General features: G+C 34.2%; 1 protein-coding gene across 1 annotated transcript in view; it reads right to left on the reverse strand.

The window, feature by feature from the left end:
* Window positions 1-254: 254 nt before the first annotated feature.
* The window catches only part of LOC124370192 (RWD domain-containing protein 4-like), a 30,412-nt gene continuing 7,416 nt past the window's right edge, over window positions 255-23,250 (reverse strand). The window contains exons 2-5 of the mRNA XM_046828483.1: window positions 20,169-20,307; window positions 15,124-15,233; window positions 7,455-7,629; window positions 255-1,542 (exon numbers count right to left, since the gene is read on the reverse strand). Of these exons, the coding sequence (XP_046684439.1) occupies window positions 1,354-1,542; window positions 7,455-7,629; window positions 15,124-15,233; window positions 20,169-20,273 (579 nt within the window). The 5' untranslated portion in view covers window positions 20,274-20,307 and the 3' untranslated portion in view covers window positions 255-1,353. The remainder of the gene's footprint in view (window positions 1,543-7,454; window positions 7,630-15,123; window positions 15,234-20,168; window positions 20,308-23,250) is intronic.

Below are 23,250 nucleotides of genomic sequence, written 5' to 3' on the forward strand. Positions count from 1 at the left end.
TCGTACCTGGTTACTAGGATCTCACTGAGTGTGCGCGCACATGCGTGCATGTATTTTAATACACCAACTATTTACACTTAACTTAAGATTCAGTGGAAGATATTAAAGCATTTTTCAACGCAGCGCGGGAAGTATCCAGCACTAAACACGTTAATAAGCAAACAAATGTGTAGACTTAGTAAAAGTACACACTTTGATATCACTTCTTACAACAATGATAAAGAATTCATGATAAGGAAAATAAAAAACAGCAATTTTTATAATACAGTTATTTACTACATATATCTTCATTTACAATAAATGTACAATGCATAGAACATGCTTTGATACGAGTAAATTTAGTTTTCCTCCATAGCAAAATGTCTATAAAAAAACTAGACTAGGTTTTTAATAAAAACAAGAACAAGTGGAAGCCCATATTGCTTAGAAAGAATATCAATTGTTTATTTGTATTTAATTAATGAAAACGTTTGAATTAAATCAATTGTTCTAGCAACTAATAACTCAATATAGCTTTCTTGATATTAAAATTATGCATGGGCAAATATTACAAAATGGATTTAATATAAACAGTTTTAAGGAAAGAACATTTTTGTTTTGCAGCTGACCATATTTTATAAGTTAACAGATATACAGAACCAATTTATATTAAATTAATATGGTACACGTGAATAAATATTCAACAATAATATATTTCAATAGATTAGTTTTCAAAATACAATTTTTAATTTTCAAAATACAATATTTCAGTGACTATCTTTTGCTAGATTATGGATTTTTAGTCACTTTCACTTTTCTCAAATAATAGCTTATCACGAGACAGCAAAATATTTGATATTTGCTTCAGTAATAATTATTATGTTTCAATTAATATATATAACTTCATTCTGTTCCATCATTACTAAGCACAAAATATAACAACCAAACAAGATAAAATTATTTAAGCTACAAAAACTCTCACTCATTTAAAATTAAGCATCTACATATTAGATATACAATTCTATGGACATGTTTCTTTATGTATGAGTAATAGATTTATCAATTGCTATAAATCAATTTTAAAATAAATTAACACAGTAATTAGCAAAAGCTAATATCTAAATTTTTATCCGCCATGACTAACAAAAACATAAAAACAAAACAATACCATAATATTTTACATTTTTAAATACTTTAATTTACAGTAAACAAAACCCATCTTTAGAAAGAGTGTCTTAAAATTATTGAAAAATTTAGTACAGCAATATTGTTAACCTAAGTCAGTCGATAATAGTTATATAAAAAATAGGTTCAATTTTGGATGATATAGAAATTCGATGACAGTACCAATTAATATGTATAAATGAAGTAAGGCTATGAGACTGGAAGTGATGATTCCTCTTTGGGCCCAGTTTGTGAAAGATGCTTGACGATGTCTACCCAGTCCCATCCCCTCGGCCGCTCACCCTTCCCATCCACTCGGTCCCATTGCTTCCGTTTCTGTGACTTGCTCAGATGTTCCTTCTTCACCACCTGCTTCTTGGTCACTATTTCTTCTTGTTCCTGACAAACACAATTTACTTATTCCAGTGTATTTTTGTAGGTGAAAGTATGTTTTACATGTACATAATATATGCTAACTGCTTAGTTTTCAATTATATTGTTTAACATGGCATTAGGAACAAATCTATAAGCCAATGAGATAGGTCAATGTGTATGGAACCAAGACATGATACAATTTTTCCCTTATACTAAACATTATAATTCACCATTTACACACTACCAGAAAGTAAATAACATCAAAGTCTTCCGGTTCACACCATACTGAAACATTGTTTACACAATTAATTTCTTGAAATATTTCAGCTCTGTTTTGGACAGCCACCTTTAGTGTACAGATGTTTAACTGTAATTGTTTCAGTTTAACATCTGTTGTCTAAAGATCTTTGCTTTTTTAAGGAAAGGCTCTTTTTTAGCCTTACTTTTCAATTTACAATGGCTCTCCACAGCTAGGCCAAAATATTTCAAGAAGTTAATTGCACACGCAATGTTTCAACATGGTGTGAACCGCAAGACTTTGATGTTTGTTACAACATCGGCCACATAAGCCTAACAACTAAAACTATATGAAAGTTTTCATTACTCTATATTATGTCACTGTATGTTTTCCTCATGATTTAAACCACATGTTCACAAAAAAATGCATAATTAAATTCTTTAACAAGAGAACGGTACTTTGGGATTATACTGACCACACCCAGACATGAACCGTTATTTGACATTTTGCTTCTACTGATTACTATATTAGCGTAGAACAATATTTCGTCAATATAAAACAGGAATTGTCTTATCGCAAACCCCTCCCCATCCTCAGACAGAGGTCAAAGTCGAGCGGTCTAGTACATATGATTGAAATGATTTATTAGCCCAATAGAACATTACAATGTTATAAGGCTCGTCAAGAAATAATAACACTAAATACTAAATAACAATTTAAAAAAATACTAACTACAACACAAGTAACATATAGCTAATACTAGGTGGTATGATATTTCACATCTTAATTATTTTCTGGTGAATTCGGACAAAAATCGTAAAAAGTATAAATTTCAGTTTGAAGCATGTATTCTTTAATAGTTTTTTTGAAAGCCTTTAATGTAGGAATCTCTCTCCATGCTAAAGGTAATTTGTTAAAAAAATGCTGACTATTGTAAGAGAAAGATGTTTTAAAATGGGTTGTTCTGTGTTATAGGAACAGGTAGAGAATAACTATTACGTGTTGTGTAGTTATGATGGGAGATAAAGGGATTGGACTGTATTCTTTTATATGTTTGAGTTAAAACTTCCATTATGTAAATACTTCTTACTGTTAAAATTTGAAGATTAAAAAAATGTCCTCTACATGATTGATTAAATTTCAAATTTCGTAGAATTCGGATTGCTCTCTTTTGAGTTTTGAAAACCTGTTCAATAAATGGTGAACTTCCCCAGGAAACAATTCCATATCTCAACACAGATTCGAAATAGCCAAAATAAATAGTTTTTGCTGTTCTTAAGTCAGTCAAGTCTCTAATTTTACGAATAGCATAACATGCTGAATTTAGTTTCCCATTTAACTGACTGATGTGATTTTCCCATCTAAGATTGTCATCTAAAGTAACACCAAGAAATTTACAATTTTTTGTAGAAGTAAGTTTACTTTGGTAAAAAGTTATTTCAAGTTGTTCTCTAAAGTTTCTAATAAAGTGAAAATTAAGTATGGATGTTTTGGAAATATTTAAGGATAGTTTGTTAGCTTTAAGCCAGTTAAAAATCAAACTAATGTTATCATATAATTTTTGAGATAGTTCAGTTTTATTGTCAGATTTAATCAAACTAGTGGTGTCATCAGCAAAGAGAATTAATTTGTCACATAAATTGAACTGCTTGGGTAAGTCGTTTATAAAAATTAAAAATAATATTGGACCTAAAACTGACCCTTGGGGTACGCCTGCAGAGTCATAACGTGACTGCAGAGTCTCACCGCCCTTTCAGCTGGTGCGCCGCATTGTTGTACTTTCGTGCCGCATTGTCTGTCGAGTACGTCGCTTTGTTTTACTTCCGTGTTTTACTGTGTGTGTAATAGATTAGTGATGAGTGACACTATGAGAATTTGGGATTTACCCAGGAACGAAGAAGGGGCCATTCGTTTTTTTTACAAGATCATGACTAGTTGCCTAAATCTAAAATATGCTTGGCGGTCGGCAGTTGCAGCTGAAGGCGGAAATCCACTACACTCACTAATCCTTGATATTGCTGCATTCTGGGCGTCACAGAAAACCCATTAACAATTGATAATCGTTGTAAGTTAGTAATTTTGTAATTAAAAGAGTTGTTTTTTCGTTCTATAATGTTTGTTTCTATAAATTTATATTTTTGTGTTCCTCATACTGGTGAGGTCGGTATAATCCCAAAGTACCAAGAGAACTGTTAGTTCATGTGATCACTTTTAATTAAATTAACATTTCCAATGCGACAAATATTGATAACAATTGATGATGCTATTGTGAGGTGTTATGGGAAAAAACTTACGTACCTAATCTCAATTAGGATATAGAGACACTTGGAAATGCACATTTCTCCACATAGGCCATTAAGTATACAGTATATTAATTATTTGGAACAATGGCAACACAAACCATATTTGGTGAGATTTAAAAAAATCAATCAATGATGTTTTAAGTTATTTTTGGACCAACAGAAATTGTACTATACATTTTCTATCCAGTAATAAATATACTTCATATGTTGCATATTCCCAATTTGTCTTGCATATTCATAATTTTATCTTCCCTGTAAATATAAGCAAGTTACAAATAGTACCAATAATATTTCTCATAACACGTTAGCAAGAGCCAGGGCCGTATTCAGCTTTGGCAGGCCCTAGAAAAGATATTCGGCCAGTCCCCATCATGTCCTGCCATCTGTCTCTTGAAGCAGACAGTGGTGAGGCCTGGCCCAGTAAAATTGTCCAAAAAAACCGGTCTGAGTATAGGCCTGACAACTTCCACAGTAGAGCGCACACATTTATAAAAATGTAGCAGTACTCCAGAAGCAGCACTAAACATCCCCTTTTAAAAAAAATGTCTGGTAAAATAGGCCTTCCAAGGTGGAAGAAACAGGTAGATTTTGTGATATCTGAAATATTATTAATTTATTTCTTATGAGATTTACATGGAATCAATATCTTTAAACCATCTGATACATGAAAAACTGTCATTACAAACAGTTTTAACAGACAGCATATTGAAATGAAATTGCTTACTAAATTGATCAACAAACTTAGTTGAGATTTTTTCCGGACATTTGCTATCCTTCAATCGTACAAAAAATGAGCACTAACATTACGTTTCACTATCTGAAATCTAAAAACTCTTCCTCAGGTGAATAAATAACCTATCATTCATCTACAATCTAGGTTAATAAAATAAATCGTACCAGAGCGTTGTGACATGCATACGTCAGAAACCACAACAATCATGTTGTGTGTCAACTCCATGCACACTAACTCTAAAACGTTCATACACTTAAAAAAAAAACATTAATTATTAAAATTAAATTACAGGATACAGGGCACAATAAGTCTGCACTCAGACCAATCACAGAGAACGGATCAAAGGCCAATTAGTAAATAGCCTCACTTGAGAAACAAGACGGCAGCAATAAATGAGGATGCATACATAGGCCTTTTTTATTAGTGGTTCATCGTAGATGAACTTCTCAAAACCATACTGTGACTCTACATTGTTTAATCACAAATCTGTCATCTGTTTGGTACTTTAGGTTTCCTTGTTAGTTAAATTTTCTGAAGTGGCAACCAAAGCGGCCTAATTTCAACTTATCGGTTGGTCTGCTAATTTAATGTATGAAGCCTCAGCTAATTTAATTTTAAAGAAATGAGATCCCCAATGTATAATGTTGGCTTCATCCCGATTCATACAATAGTCAACAGACAAAAAATGATTAGCAATTTAGTTACTTTTATGGTAGTCCTTTTCTCGTACTCTCTTCGTGTTCTTTTATCCTTACGTTTATTGGTCTTTTTGTCTGGCTTATTTATTTCTTATTGTAACTACATTTTACACTGTACACACAGTTGTTGAAATCCTGTGTGCTATTTTTTGGCTTTGTTTTTACAAGACTGTCTAAGTGTGTTGTGTGTTTTAAACACAGTTCAAATGTATTTCTAGATTAATTTTCTACAATAATTCCGGCACTTAAGAGATTGACATAAACGCATATTTATCTCTATTCTGATTTACTGACTCAGGAATAATTCTTCTCTTTTTTTCATTTTTTTTTATAACTGATTGAGATTATACATTGAGTCTAAGATCCAATTCAAATTTCTTAACCCTTTTAGGACGAGCGGACTATTAATAGTCCGCACTAGTTTTGCCGAAGAAGACGATGCGGGCTTTCAATAGTCCGCACTAGTTTTACCGAAGAAGACGAGCGGACTTTTATGTGCCCGCCGGTTTACGTTTGCATAATACTCACGTAATATCGAAAATACGATGAACAAAATTAGTTTTCCTTGTAGAGGCACATCCTGAGACAGGAAATGGAGTATTTCGGAACTTATCTTGGCCAAACAATACAACATATGTCTATTTTTAGAACAGCTGCACGTGAGCGCCTATTGTAGTGCCAGTCGGCGGAGCGCGCCAATTCCGTCTAGTTTGTTTACATTCAGTCAGTCACAGTGCGGTCGCGTTGACTATAGTTGATTGTTTCAGATCAGTTATAAACTTAGTGTTTATAGATTTATAGTGAAATGTGTTTTGACATTGAAACGAGCCTCCTATATTTGTTCAATTTGCAAGGAAGGGTGTCACCCGATTTGCTTTCCAAAACATACATGTGCTAACTAATTAGACCATTGTTGTATATAGTGTATATATTTTTGTGAGTGTTTTATAGTGTTTCTTAGCAATACTACATATTTCAATACCTGTGGATAAATTTGACCTGTTAACCACATTATATGGTAAGTAAAACCACTTTAATTGTTTGACTTTTATTTTAGTCCGTTTTATATAATTTGGTACTTTGTAGTAATGTAAGTTTTTTTGTTGTAAAACAATTATTTCTCAACCAATGTTAATAAAATTTTGTATTTAAACTGAAAACTATGTAAGAAACATAGTAATATTAGTTCCCACAGTAAAAAAATTTTTTTTTTATCATAGTAAACTGAAGCCAAACTAATAAAATAAAAAAAATAAAATAAAAATTCTAAAATTTTATTTAATTTTTAATTTTTCTGGTTATTGTAAATAGTAATAAATGCTACCATATTGTAGACAATTTAATTATGTACATGTGGATAAAAAATGGTGTAAGGACAATTTAAAATAATGGACTTATAATATATTTATCAAACTACTACATTTTGCCCAATTTCACCGTCGTCTTCTTTGGTATGTTCGCTATGAAATATGGTCACGTCAAAAAATGCGTACCTAAAAAAATAACCAAAATTTTTGTCGTCCTAAAAGGGTTAAATTAAATAATTAAATTCTTAAATTTCTTAAAAAGGATGGTTAATCAAAAATATAATACACAATTTATACCTTTAAAAACTTATTTTGACTAATAAATAATGACTACACATAGGATGGTGAAATTTTTAGGGGAAAATCTTAGCTGTAAAAGATATTGACACTCAAAGGCTTAACAGTGTGAAAACTTGTCCACCGGAGATATTGATTTATGGCCCACTTTGCACACATGATGTCACTTATTTCAGTTGTGCAGTTAGGTGTACAGTCAATGATAGACTCAGTAGGATCAGGTAACAATTTGGTCAGGTTCTATCTTACAGACAAGAACATCATCAAGTCTTCAGATGGTCAGTCGATCTGTTAGTCTTTCTCTATACGTAGTCATGTTTTTACATCAAGCTGCTCTGTTCAGTACCAGATTCCACTAACCTCAGTGATAAACTCTGGTGTAGAGTTGTCCACGATGGTGTCCGGCTGGTTAGCCGTTATTTCAGCCAGGTTCTCTCTCACAGACTCAAACAACGTGTAGGTCATGGCCTCTCCCAGACACTGTTCTGCCTCGTCCAGTATGTGCTGACAGACTCGGTTCTTCACTGCTTCGACTCTACCATTGCAATAGATAATTAGAAGCAAAGGATTTGCTTTCTCATTGAGAAATAATTACATTGTTCTAAGCAACTACAACAGCACAGATGTTATATTAGTTTAATTTATTTATATTCTACATGGGCACATCTAACATTGAACATATTTTTCTTTTTGGTAATTGTCACAGTACTTGTTAAATACAACTAGCTTAGTTATTAATAAAAGGGATGACTATACAATAGGGTTCATAAGCCTTAAAGCAGCAATGAGACGTTACGTGAAATCAAACAATAAAGGCGCACACACTATCTCTCCCAATCTTAGTTCCTTCACACCCAGCCCCTTCAGAACACACAGTGTTGGCCAAGGAACTGTCCAAGTTGGACCTTAAAGCAGCAATGAGACGTTACGTGAAATCAAACAATAAAGGCGCACAAACTATCTCTCCCAATCTTAGTTCCTTCACACCCAGCCCCTTCAGAACACACAGTGTTGGCCAAGGAACTGTCCAAGTTGGACCTTAAAGCAGCAATGAGACGTTACGTGAAATCAAACAATAAAGGCGCACACACTATCTCCCCCAATCTTAGTTCCTTCACACCCAGCCCCTTCAGAACACACAGTGTTGGCCAAGGAACTGTCCAAGTTGGACCTTAAAGCAGCAATGAGACGTTACGTGAAATCAAACAATAAAGGCGCACACACTATCTCTCCCAATCTTAGTTCCTTCACACCCAGCCCCTTCAGAACACACAGTGTTGGCCAAGGAACTGTCCAAGTTGGACCTCTCGATATTCGGTACTGTCAGGTGAGAAATTCAGCACAACCTCCCACAGCATTAAAGTCTAGATTTGGCTCCATTTGGTCACTATTTATGAAAGAAAGATTGGGATTGCATAAACTTTGAGATTCACAAAGCTAAAGAAGATGTTATTCAATTTCTGAAATGCTTGGCATCAAAATAGAATAGAAACATTTTTTATTTCCAAAAATATATACACCAAGATATTATATTTATTTACATTTGATAAATAGTAAATTACCCTTTTACTATACTTACTAAGTGGCGAGAAAATAAAACAATTTAATTTTAAGTACCGTACAGTAGTTGGATAAATATTACTTATATAATTTAAGTAAACTATATATTACATATTAACATATATTCTACAATGGAAATTAGCCTACATGGGCAAGCAGCCTGTGCGTAGGCTAGAGTCGTACTAAAAAGTTTATGTTATAAGGTTTTAAGGCATAAAATGTAGAAATGTAGTTGTGTGATGAAGGAGATAAGAGATAATACTGTCGTATTAGACAAAACCATTGGTAGAATTAAGACCACATACACAAGACCGTGATATGACGAGCGCCGGGGGATGAGGAGGGGTCAAGGTCAGGTTGGTCCCCAGTCTGAGTGAATGAAAGTCTCGGATCCTTGGACTCCAATTTGTAACAACTGTTCTGTGACATTATATTTAAATTTTGTAATACTACCTGTATCAAATAAATTTAAATTCTGAAATTTGTTACATATAAATAGAATATGTGAAATATAGTAAGAATTGGTTTTTGAAAAGGATTTATCTAATCTAATTATATGAATACCAACATGTTCTGAATATCTTGTTTGGTAAGAGTGCAAAATTTCTGGTAATATTGTATTAGCATTTTTGTAGATGCGAATTAGTAAATTTTTTATATATAACTGTCGTAGTGAAAGTAGGGAGGATTCCTGAAAGAGAGACTCATTTGGATAACGCACATTTTTCCTCAACCCTGCCTTTAATGCATAATGAAAAGAGGTTCAAGAAGCGTTTTACACGCACCGCCCCACACGATGTTACCGAAGGAAAGAAGTGACTGGACGTAAGCATTATACGCTAATTTTATCTCGTTTCCGTCTAAAATTTCACATAGTTTCCTAAATGCATAAATATACTTTCTAATTTTGTTAAGGACATAATCAACGTGCTCAGACCATTTTAAGCGAGAGTCAAAAACAACTCCTAGGTATTTGTAGCGTTTTACGAGCTCTATTTCTTTGCACCCACATGTCGAATTCGAGTAACTACCGCACTGATGAATTATTAGGTCTGTCAAATTATATTCTGTACTAGAATGCAGAGAAATAGGCATAAATTTTGTTTTGGAAATATTCAATGAAAGAATATTTTGGTAAAACCATTTTTTGAAGTCTTTAAGTCACTCATTGCATTTAATTTAACATCTCTCCAGCTTTTCCTGAAATGAAAATTAAACTGTCGTCGGCAAACAAATAAAGCTTCCCAAATAAATTAATCCTAGAAATATTATTGATACAGTAGGACCTTGATATATCGAACCTCAATATATCGAATTCCTCGATAAATCAAAGTTTTGTCATTCCCCTTGAATGTCCCATTTACTTCAATGCTAATTTTACCTCTACATATTGAAGATTTCAAGTAAATAACCTCAATATATCGAATTTTCGCCAATAATTTTGCCTATTTTTTACCTTTATATATCAAAGTTTTCTTATAATTACCTCAACATATCGAAGTTTCAGTTTATCAACGAAACGAACTTTAGTACTGTATTGTCGTGTTGTGCAAACGAACAACCATCAAAGTATTTCATGTCAGGTACAGTATTTTTCATGTCGAGACTTGAAACCCCCACCACCGACACTCCTTTGTTTTCTGTAGATGCCAGTGGTGGATCACCACTCCACCCTCAGTTTAATTTGGACGTTACCGCGATTAGTGCGAGTTGAGGTTATCTTAGTGAATTATTGTGCGTGGCAGATTTTCAACTGTGACACTGTTTTGTTTAAAAGTGCGATGGCAAAACGGAAAACTTTATCTTATCAAGATAAAGTTAAACTTATAGAGACTGTGGACGCCAGGAATAAGAAAAAAAGTGACATTGCAAAGGAGTTTGGTATACCAGCGAATACTCTCTCGACCATATTGAAAAATAGAGAAAAATATGAACGCCAAGGAACTTCGTGCAAGAGAATAAAAGGACCCGAATTCAAGGACGTAGATGAAAGTGTTTATCAGTGGTTAAAACAGTGCTGTGATAAAAACCTTCCTGTAAGTGGCCCAATTTTAAAAGAAAAAGCAGCACAGTTTGCTGCGCAATTAAATAAACCAGACTTTCGAGCAAGCAAAGGTTGGCTCCAAAACTTTAAAAAAAGAAATGAAGTGATTTTCAAAAAGGTGACTGGCGAAAGTGCGAGTGTCGATGACAATGTTTGCACAGAATGGTCGCAAAAACTGCCTGATCTTGTCAAGGGATACAAACCTGACGATATTTTTAATGCCGACGAAACAGGTCTTTTTTACCAGTGTCTTCCTGACAAAACTTTAACTTTTAAAGGTGAAACTTGCCACGGAGGTAAGAATTGCTGCTTGGAACAAATCAAATTGGCACCGTGAAGCTTAAACCATTGATGATAGGAAAATCTAAAAATCCAAGGTGTTTCAAAGCGGTTCAAAGCTTTCCAATGGACTACACATCAAACAAAAAGTCATGGATGAACTCAGGGGTTTTTGAGAAATGGCTAACGGACTTGGACAGACAAATGAAGAAAAAGAAGAAAAAAATACTCTTGTTTATTGACAACGCTACTGCTCACGGTGACATCCCAAAAATGAAAAATGTAAAAATCGAGTTCTTACCTCCAAACACCACATCCAAGCTACAGCCATTGGATCAAGGAATAATTAAGAACTTTAAAGTTCATTACCGGAAGGAAGTTGTACGCCTCTTCCTTCGTGACCTCGAGGGCAAGAACCTTACAAAAATAAGCATACTTGATGCAATGTGGATGGCTTCTAAGGCGTGGAACAATGTTACCGAAAATACTATAAAGAACTGCTTCAAGAAAAGTGGCTTTAAACAGCAAGTTGACGAAGAAGAGGAAAGTGTTGTAGAAGACTGTTCAATTGTTGAAACGGATAACGGTGAACTTGCTAGTCCTGTACTGTGGAGACAAGTGACTCAGGTCCTTACTTTGGAAGGGCTGCCTTTCGAAGACTTTGTGGCCGTCGATGACGAGCTTGCTACTTGCGGCCAATTAAGCGATGCAGACATTGTTGCATCCGTTTCCAAGGACACAAGTGTAGAAGACAGTGTAGTCGAGGACGGCGAGGATGATGACGACAACGAAGTCGAAACGCCTGACCCCACCCTTCGCGATGCCCGGTGTGCCATCAACACGTTGTGAAGTTTCCTCCAAAAGAAGACGTCTATGGATGACAAAATAATCCAGTCTTTATCCATTTTAGACGACGCGTTGGACAAAGTGACTTTCACAGGTAGACAAACTACAATTTCAGATTTTTTTTAACAACAGTAAATAAGTTTTGCAAACTCTTTATAACATGTACGTAAGCCTACATTACAGTAGCATTTTAAACATAGTACAGTAGAACCGTATTTCAGACTTGTGTATTTATACTGTACAACATAACTTTTTAAGACGTTACAGTATTTCATATTCATATTTATGTAATAATATTACTCTATACGTTTAGTTAAAAAATAAATAAATTTAAATTGATGTATGGTGTACTTGTTATAATTTCTTATTCACATTTCCCGATAAAGTAATGTACGATTCTTAATTGTACTGTATTATTGTAGTGGGTGTGGACCTCTATATATCGAAGTCTGTCAGAGTTAACCTTGATATAATGAATAATACAACAACAGTTGTAAACCTCTATATATCGAAGTCTGCTCCAAACAGCCTTGATATATCGAACCTCATTATATCGAAATTCTTGATATATCGAAGTTTTGTAAATCCTCTTGAGGTTCGATATATCAAGGTCCTACTGTATAAATCAAAAATAAAACTGGTCCTAACGTACTGCCCTGGATTACCCCGTAATCGACAGTTTGTTCGTCACTATTATGTCCACAGATTTAAACCACTTGACGCCTTTCTTTGAAATAACTACTAAACCAAGCCAAAGCAGTGCCGCGGACGCCTATAGCTACTAATTTGTCCAATAAAATGTTGCGATCAATTGAGTCGAACGCCTTTTTCAGGTCTAAGAATATGAGCATGCATCTATTGTTTTTAGATAGATTGGTATTTAAATCTTTATTTATGTCAAATAAAGCGTCATTTATACATTTTTCACGCCTAAATCTATACTGATTTTCACTTAAAATGTTATTGTTTTCCAGGTAAGATACTAGCTGACCTTTAACTATTCGTTCTAGTACTTTACAGAACACGCTTATAAAAGAGATTGGACGGAAGTTACTTTTATCTGTAAATTTGTTAGATTTGTGTATGGGAATTATTTTTGCCAATTTAAATTTATCAGGGAAAATTCCTGTTGAAATACTGGTATTAATTAAATGTGTCAAAGGTTTTAAGATAAAGTGAATATTATTTGTAAGAAGGTTAGCCGATACCCCATCCAGTCCCGGGCCAGACCCTTTCCTAAGTGCAGTCACCTGTCGTAGTACATCTTGTTCCGAAACAGTACACAGTGTGAAGTGCGTGCCCAGTGTGTAGTCAGAGTCCCTCACTACTAGCTCCCCTCCTGTGTCTATCTCTGCTGCCAGGTTACTTCCAACAGCGGAAAAAATTTATTCAAATCATTGGAAACTTTTTTTAAGAGCATTGGATTCATGATGGCTCCTGGAAGATGCTTTGTAATGGGAAACGAGTCCTTGGTGTTGACTCTTCCAGCTAACTCATTTATAATACCTTAAAATAATTCTGGATCCCTTTTTGTCTCATTTAATTTTGTTCTATAATATTTTCGATATAAACAATGAAAAATAAAACAATGCTCTCAATAACATGGGAACCTTTTTACGACCACCCCTAGTATATCGTTAGGACAAAAGTGGAGACAAAAGGAAAAAGGGAGAGATAAACGAGAGAAAAGAGCTGATTCGAAAAGTGTTGACTCCTACAATACCAACTCATTCTAATACACAACTCTTATCTAAAGTAAAACTTACTATCATTGTATGGCATTGCATATTCTTTACTCTGATAGCCATACCATACCTTATTTAAACTTAAATAAAACTAAACTAGAACTTTATAAGTTAATAAAAAATGACATTAATTAATAAATATCAAAAAGAAGCAACATCCTTGTGGACAGTGTTTAAAAAATGAAGCTTAAAGTCCTGAAGCACTTAAAAGTGATAAAAATCAGTTCCATATATGTTTCATAATTGTGCTCAGCACTATAAAGGTTTCATATGAATAGTATACAGATATAAAAACAACAAAAACTTAATGGAGTTGTAGATAGTAAATAAGGACGTAGAAATGGAGGAGAGTGAAACAATCTGAGTTAGATTTGGTTGAGATTAATAAACTCTTGAAGAACAATTAAAGAATTCTGATTGCAGCACTTCAAGCTCTAGCGAAAATAAAAACTAAGTTAAGAAAAAATGCATTAAGAACATATTTTGTTGTAAACTTCTCACTCCTTAAAAAATATGATTAATAAAACACACAATAATTATAAATTAGATTAAAAACAAAACTATGAAGAAAAAAATTAAACAGAAAACAGAAAAAATGTAATGATAACATTTCCTTTCAAAAAACTGCTTTGATATTTTTTTTAATATGAGTGATTCATGCGAAGACAGTTTAAATGACATGTACATGACTAATAATGGAGAAGAAAAAGCAGTTGGAAAAATTATGTTGTGTGCTGATATTCATGGCAGAAATCTAAGCTGGCATCTGAATAAGACAAAGAACTCTTTCAATTCATTTTCTTTTGTTAATCCAGGAGGTCATCCTAAACAATTAATAAAAACTTATTAATGGAGAGAAATTAGTTATAAGTGATTATGTATGGAACTAATTACACACAGGCTGCTTGCCCATATAAACTTATTTCTATAGATGTAAAATAAAAGTCAGATAAAATACTGTATCAATAAGATTAGCTATCTTTAGCATATTTTCTTTCTCTGGATTTTAAATAAACACAAAATTTTTTCTTGAGGTATAGACAGAATTTCTTACCATTCGTGTCATAAGCACCAACAAAAATCTCGTGCACAAAAATCTCACTCTGGCCAGATAATGTAATTTTATCTTCTTGAATAATTTACTGAGAGTATAATGATACAATACTGCACTTAGTACCTGACAGCTTTGACACCTTATATCATTGTATAGCTGTATGACTCACTGACTCATATGACTCACAGCGATGAGACTAAAATTTTTCTAGCCATCCGGAGAGGAAATAAACAAAAGCATAAATATTTATTAAATTTTACTATCTGTAAAAAGCTGGACTGTTATATGCTCTGGTTCAATCTTTTTATCCAGTAACTAACTTGATGCTGTGTTTCTTATCAATTTGTATACATGAATATTTTTAATACTGTAATGGATGGGAAGGGTTTAGGCTTTCCAAACCCTTGTTGATTACACCTATCACTATTTGACATTAAAAAAAAATCAAAATGAAATAATAAATCATAAACTGCAATGTCAATATAAAAATTTACTACTTACATATGTTTATTGTAGAAGGTGTTCATATTAACAGTTGGTTTTTCCGTTGGATAGGTCTTGCCCCATGATAATTCCAACAGGAAAGACTTCGGGTCACCATCACTGCCATACTAAAATAAAAATTGGATTCAGTTTTTTTGTTGTCTGCAATAGTGGATAACTATCCTTGCAAAAATGTTTACTAAAGGTAGGAGATATTGAGTGATACAAGGTCACTACTTAATTTTAAGATGAATATTAATTTGAAATATATTGGAAAAATCATTGTTGTTATTTAACCCTTCACACACCAATAATAAATTCCATAATTTCCTTTAACGAGACAACTAAAAAAATGTTTTCATTTAAGGTATTTTTACTATAACTATGCTATGGGAGGTAAACACCTAAAAAAATATATAAAAAAGTGAATTACAGTTAAAAATTAACGTATTTATTGATAAAAGTTAAAAAATAACTATTTACAAAACTATTTAATTTATCTAATTCAAAATCATGGTACAATTTATTCAAACTGAAAAATGATAAAAACTACTAATTTTTTATATATTTTCTTATTTTGTCTATCATCTTATCATGTAATTCTAATCTAACTAGTATCTGGGACACCTATCATTATCACTATTCTACTCATAAAGTGATATAAAGTGGAATAAAATATTTTATGTAAACACAACACTAACACACAATGAAGAACAATTACAAGACATGTCATAGATGCACCTGTGACAAACCATGAAGCAGTAATACACGCCACCGGATATGTGTGGTTATGGTACTGTAGGACACTCAGGGCAAACTAGCAGATGATAAACTGAGCTAGAAAAAGGGCAAAGCGTATCCTCTCCCAACCACGGGATGTAAGTCCTCTAAAAATAATTCCTAACCAACCATGAGAAACACGAAGCATGTACCTGCCATTTCAAAAACTTGTTGTGTATTAAAAACTCTCCAAGAGACCAAGTGTATAGTATCGGATATAATTGTTTTTGGCGTTTAGGTCAAATTCTACAATTAAAATATCCATCTATAACATGGGATGGGTTAAAAGAAATATTAAATGTGAAACAAACATAAATTAATTCAAACAGTCCTTACAATAATACTATTTATACTTTCGCTATCTTTATTTTTCATCTATGTTTACATCACACTATTGAACTTGAAAACACTCTTTGTACCAAAAGAGTAGGGTAAAAATATTGTCCAGCAACCATTGCCACCTAACTCTTTAAACTTTAGCTTATACCTTTGTTTTTATAAATTAAACCATAGATAACGCATCCAATGCTATAAATTGAGGGCCGGGAAAAGTGAGTGCCTAGACTGCAATCTGTGTAGTGAGAGGTTAGATAGCTAAGGTAGTAATATTTGAACGATAACATCCGTCACACGGCATAGCCCTAGCATCAGAACTTAGAACTAACAGAAAACATCCCTCGGACCTCAACACGCCTAGTCCATATGAACAATTCAAATAATGTGTGTTAAGGCAGGTATCGCGAAATAACCAAGTGAAGCAACGTTGAGTGTGGCTGCTGCTTGGATGGATGAACGCTGAACGATCCTGTCCTAGCAAGCAGGTCGTCTGCCTGGCCAATGGTGGTGGTTCGGAAGTTGACTTTAAGCTGAAACTCCCCAGGTTAAGTGTTAAGAGAGGGATTCTTAGCCCTAACATAGCCTGGTAAAATAAGAAATTACTTTACTTTATTTTTTTACTAATACAATCAAAAGTTGAACGCTCTGTGTGAAAAATACTTGTTTTTAACGTTAACTACAAATGACGGACTATTGAATCATCAATTAAAATATAAGTATATAGTGAGCAGTTTTTACTATTGACAAAACTTCATTCTGCTCTGAAATGCAGCTTTGATGCTCAAAAAGAAATATAACCTTTGGCTGAACATTTGAAACATGAAGACATCAATGTAGCAGCTACAGGTGATAAAAAATAGAAAGCAACATGATGAATTATTAACTCAGAAAGGGAGCAAAAAGAGAATAAACCCCTACACATAACATCGTATGTTGGAGGAGGGGGGGGGATGCATAAGCAACCCAGTCCAAATTCTAGAGTACCTCAATACTTTAACCAAAGAATTATAATAAGCCCTGATATACCAAATTTATTACTACAATCCATAATACCAACAGATATTGATTAACTTATTACATCTTCTGGTTTTCACTACATCTCCAAAAAACATTAAAAGAAATTTGTAAAGAACTGATTGGCTCACTAACATTTTAACAAATCAATCTATCAATCAAAATGCCAAAAGTATATAATAAACTAAGAAAGAGATGCCAATCATCCAGGTAACTAGAGGCCAACTTCTCTGATACCCACATTCTCAAAGGTTATGGAAAAACTGTTTCTTACCAAACTACTCAATATTTGTCAACTAACCTACTATTAATATCAGCGAAAAAATGTTTCTTACCTAACTACTCAACATTTGTCAACTAACCTTCTATTAACATCAGCAGAATATATTTATGACTCAAAGATTGATAATAGATCTTAAGCCGCGTTTACACCGGAGTTGGCAACCAATTATTACAGACTTTTATCGGCAATTTTTAGTCGAAAGCCTTAAAACAACTGCAACTCGCATTGCCTACTGTAGTTGCAGACCGATTTTACGAGTTGGCAATCAAAATTTGGTTTTCCGACTGAAGTCGGTAAAGATCAAAGGCGGTTGCCAACCTCGGTCGGCAATACGAGTTGCAGTGCCAAATTAAGCGACGACTTGTCTCCAATTAAACCCGCTACCCCTCCCACCTATCGGCTCCACGTGGTCGATAGGTATTTAACATTTACTCACCTGTATGTTATCCTTCAGGAAACATATCAAAGCCTCACAAACATCTGGCACAAAGAGAGATATCGCACTTTTTGAAACTTTAAACAAATAACTGATGCTTGTATAAGAAATCGCCAGTTGCCAAAAATTGCAAAGTTATAACTAACCTTTCACGCACTGGAATTGTTTTCCTGTAGTTAGTATTCTTTTTGCTAATTATGTGTCCAATACCAACAATTAACCCTCTCCCGCTAGTATTGTTTCCAGGTGCTCACGGTGCTTCTAACCTCAATTAATTCGCTCTGCCAGTCGCGCTCGGTCAAAATACGCGGCGCCTCAACTTACACACGTTCTGTCATTGTAATTAACTATAATTATATATATTAATTATTTTACTATATATTGGTTCAATGAAGTTGATTGTACGAGACCAGGGAGGGGGCACACGGACAGCTGGGCACCGGTGGCGCGGGGTTGTTGCGCAGTTACTTAGTGAAGGTCATTGTCTGGCTCGCCGTCACAGCCATTGCCACTGTGATCACTCCGAACTACATCCTCAATGCCACCAACCACTTCACAAGGCTCTGGTACATCACTACACTCACTTGAATCGTCGCAATCACTACTAATACCGAGATCGATTTCACTGTCACGAAGTGTAAGACTACAACCCGCCATTGTTTCCGCACAACTAAATAATATAAATAGCAAAATAATGGAATAAATCTATTGCAAAAGTAGAGTAAATGGTCTCCTGATAGCAAACAACCCGTAGTAGTACAAAATATTGCTACTCGAGAGCAGCACTTATCGGCTCTAGTGGGTAAAGCAGTGCGTGCCGATCTGTGTCGTTTAAGCTGCAGTGGCTATGTGGTGGCCGTGCCGATTCATGCCTTGCGAGCAGGAGAGGGTTAAACATTCAAAATCGTTGCTCGACATTCTTAAAAAGTTTTTTATACTGCCATCGCATCTCCCGTCAAAGGATCTGTATCATCTCTATTTAAGTCAAGGATCTGTATCATCTCTATTTAAGTCATTCAATAGATCGCTGCCACTATACCTTGCTCTTGCCTGCAATGAAGGTGGAATCCAGAATCTTCTGCGTCCTCAATTTACATAGAACAACACACGCTGCCGCAGCAAGTACAACCTCTTCCGCACTCGACATTCTATATACTGTCTAATTTTTTGGTTGCAGGTTGCAGTAAAAATTAAGCAAACTGTGTTCATGGTTGCAGATATAAATTGCAAACTTCTATCGGAACTAGCGTCGCAATCGAAGTTGGCAATTTTTGGTTGCCAATTCCGATGTAAACGCGGCTTTAGTGACTGGGTTGAATTCCAGACCAACTGGAAGATGGCAACAAAGCCACTGCCTTTCTGCTAGACTACATTAAGGCCTTTGCTTGCCTTAGCCACGACCATCTTTTACCTAAACTTACGGCACTTGAGGTAGTTGGACAAACAAATTAATGGTTAAAAAGTTTTTGGACAGGACAAAGCCAAGTAGTTAAAATTAGCTAAACAAATAGTAATTAAAAATTCCTACAGACCACACAAATTATGGTGTGCCACAGGGTTCCATACCTATGCCAGTTTTGTTCGGTATACACACAAATGACTTCTCTAGAATCTAGATACATGCCAAACTGCAGTCATGCGTTGATGGTACTGTGCTCTTACTACGTAAAAAAGAAATAGATTGAAATAGCTGTCTACACTGCACTGTGGACAGCTATTCTGTACTGTCAAGGAACCTGTATTGTACAAAGTTAAAATAAAACTAACTGACTCCAGGGAGGCATTAAGTAATTGTAAACCAACTGCACAATCTAGAGAAGATAGCCAAAGCCAACTATCTAACTATTGACAACTGTCTTGCCCGGACTGATGATATACACGTTATGTGACAAATTACGCATGTCACTATGTTATACATGGGTTAAAAGTATTAGTGACCTAGTAACAGAAAAAAGTCTACTATGCATTCTATGAATCTTTCCTTCGATATTGGATTGTAGTCGTGGGGGGGAAAGGGGAAGTACCTACACGATATAACTTACAGGTAATAGTACAACAGATACATTAGCAAGTACACTAAACAACACAAATACAATTGCACAAACACACAAATGGGCTGACTTTAAATTAGAACTAAGTACATTTTATAAAAATCATGTTTGATTAAACATCATTCTGGAATATTGAATAGGACATTGTGGATGCTAAATTCACCTTGTACTGGTACACAGTCGGAGAGATCTGCTTGAAGGCAGTGTCTCCATCGTAAATTGAGAGCAGCACTTCCCTCTCCTCATCCTGCTGCTCAGATTCAGCCATTGTTATAAGATTTTAACGTGTACAAGGAGTAAATCTGCAAAATACAACAATAACCATTCATTAGGCATCACAAAATCAAGTATAAACTAGATAGTTTTCTACACATAACTTAGCTATAGTGGTTGATTCAATAATCATCATCATCATCATCATCATCGTCAGTTGATTCAATATGAATGTTAATTCAGCTCTATTTCACCTTCTGCTTAGTGCAGCATCTGAAATATGACGCTGACGCAGACTTGACTCTTGGAATCTGAAGTCAACGTCCGTCTCAGGAGATCCAAAAACCTGGACATGGACTCCATATTCCATGAGTGAAGGCTGCGACTGCACCAGATTTCAGACAGTGTATTAAGAGGAAGGTGAAATGGAACTGAACTCAACATTTGTATTGAATCAACAGTTCTCACTATAGCTATATTAGTATACTGCAGTTTTGCTTGTTCTCAAAATTGATAAAATTTCAAAGACAAAGATTTAAACTTAAAAATTGATTTTCTTATTGTCTTTCTAAATTTTTAAATCTAATAGAAAAAGATGTTGTAACAAATTAACTGATATTGTATATTCGAACTACTTAAACATAATTGATATACTAGATAAGTACAAAATAATAACATTTTCAAGAGATAAATCAGATGAACGTTTAGTTCAATTAGAGTATCCAAGTTTTTTTAAGGCTATCTTTAAGTGTAACTGTTAACACTTTTACTTGCAATTTCACCAGAAATAATGTTTGGTGAAATATAATTCAAACAAAACTGGTGAAAGATACTCCAAATATTCTGGCAAAAATTAGTGGTACCTCCTTACACGAATAGCTAATTTATGAACGTTAATCATATTTAGACACTGCACATATTTCAATAACTTGAAAACTGACACTTTATGTGGCAAAAACTAAAAAAAAAGTTTATGTACCACTTTGCAACTATTTGGATTAAGCTTTATTAAACTTAAAAAAAAAAAAAAAAAAAAAAAAACAACCGTGTATTAAATTTGCAGTCAACAAGGAAATTCTGATGTATCATTAATATGTATGTATTTTGCAGCCAGCTGAATGTGCCAGAATCACCTGATATCACTACAATCAAAGCTGACATTCACTCTCCCGCATAGCGGCACCATACGGTGCCACATGTTTTAGTTATCATTATATCTAGGTTTTACACAAAAAAGTCTCCTTAAATGCATGGTGGCATCAGTTGGTGCCACTAGAACAGTTTACAAACAATCAGCTGACTAAAAGTCTGCTTTTAGATCTTACTTTTTTTTTTTGCCTCCATGGAAACACTGTTTACCATATTGTTGGAAGTTGTCAAGTTTTAACTGATGTTTATGACTCTTGGATGGTGTCTATAGGTAAGTAAAAAATACTTTTCTTATGTAATGGAATGTGTAGTTTAAGATTTTATAAGTTACTTGAACTGTTTGAAATTAGTTTGGTATGTATAAGCTAAAATGTAAGTGGCACCATATGGTGCCACTATGCATTAGGGGATGTCTTTTCTTTTGAGGTTATGTTTTAAAACTTTCTCGTTTTTTGTAAAAACACTATTTTTAACTGATTTTTATACTCCTAAATCGTTTATTTTGTTAAAATTAGTGGTTAGTTTATTATAACCATACTAATTGGCTAAAAAAAACTTGGCAACAAAAAATGCCTCCGCTACTTCAACCTGCCTTATAGACTTTTTATTAGCTGATGTGTGAATTGACTATGTATTTTTTAATTTACTCCAATTCATAAAAAATACAGCAAACAATTTGTAAAAAATTCTTATCTTCATTCAACATCCTAACATTCTAATTAGAAACTTTCATATGCCTAATGTTTCATTGTTCAAAATTTCTGTTTGGTTAAGCCATTGTTTATTTTAACATTTCCTTACTGTGGTTGCATTTTTTTATATCTTATAGCCTTTCTTATATACGATTTGTTTTTCAGTGGTGTTTCAAAATGGATAGAAGAGTGCGAGACGAGGATATTGCTTTATTACTCGAAGCAGCTGCGAGCGAACTTGAAATACCATCTGACTCCGAATTGAGTTATATTGGAAGTGGAGATGAAGATGATGACGGGATGACTGACAAAGAAAGAGTGGAGCTTGCAGAGTTCTTATCTGAGGAAGCAGGTATTCTTGAAAACACTGAAGATGCAGGTAGGCCAGATTACAATGACTTTGATTTGTTTGGAGTAGCAGAGAAGCAACCAGAACCAGAGAGGCCTGATGGTTTTGAAAGTGAAAAAAGTGTAGGCTTACTAATAAATTTAGAGTCAACTACTGGTAGCCCTATACCTAGTACTTCGTCAAGGCTGTCACATTCAACTACCAGTAGGCCTACCCCTAAGTTACAAAGTAATGATCACTTGTACTGTTTGGAAGAAAACAGAATATTAGATAATACCATACAAAAAACTAAGGCAGTGTCAAACAAAGCTTGTGGTCGCTTAGCCAAGGAAAGAGGCCTAAGTAAAAAAGAAAAGGTTAAAACGAATACGTTCAAAAATAAGAAACTTCCATTTTTTGGACCATCCATTGAGTGGGAGGCTGGAAAGGACAATGAGTTCACCTACAAACATCCTCCTTTCAAAGGTCAGGTTTCTGTCAACATTGATGGGGAATCGCCCATTGACTTTTTTAGTAAACTGTTTCCTGACTCATTGTTTGATCTAATTTTAAATGAAACAATTAGATATGCTTTTCAACAAGGAAAGATGAACTTTAAGCTGTCAATGCAAGAACTCAAAACCTTTTTTGGTATCAATATTATGATGACGTATATCCGATATCCAGAAAGTAGGATGTACTGGTCATCCATCTCAGGTCTACGAATGGAGTTTATTGCTAACACAATGTCCTGTAACCGTTTTGAAGAAATAAAAAGATATCTTCATTTTTCCAACAATGATGATGAAGAAACTTTAAAAAATGACAAATTTTGGAAAATTAGGCCTGTGGTAGAAAAGTTA

This window comes from Homalodisca vitripennis, unplaced genomic scaffold, assembly GCF_021130785.1.
Source record: "Homalodisca vitripennis isolate AUS2020 unplaced genomic scaffold, UT_GWSS_2.1 ScUCBcl_54;HRSCAF=841, whole genome shotgun sequence".
NCBI classification, from domain to species: domain Eukaryota; kingdom Metazoa; phylum Arthropoda; class Insecta; order Hemiptera; family Cicadellidae; genus Homalodisca; species Homalodisca vitripennis.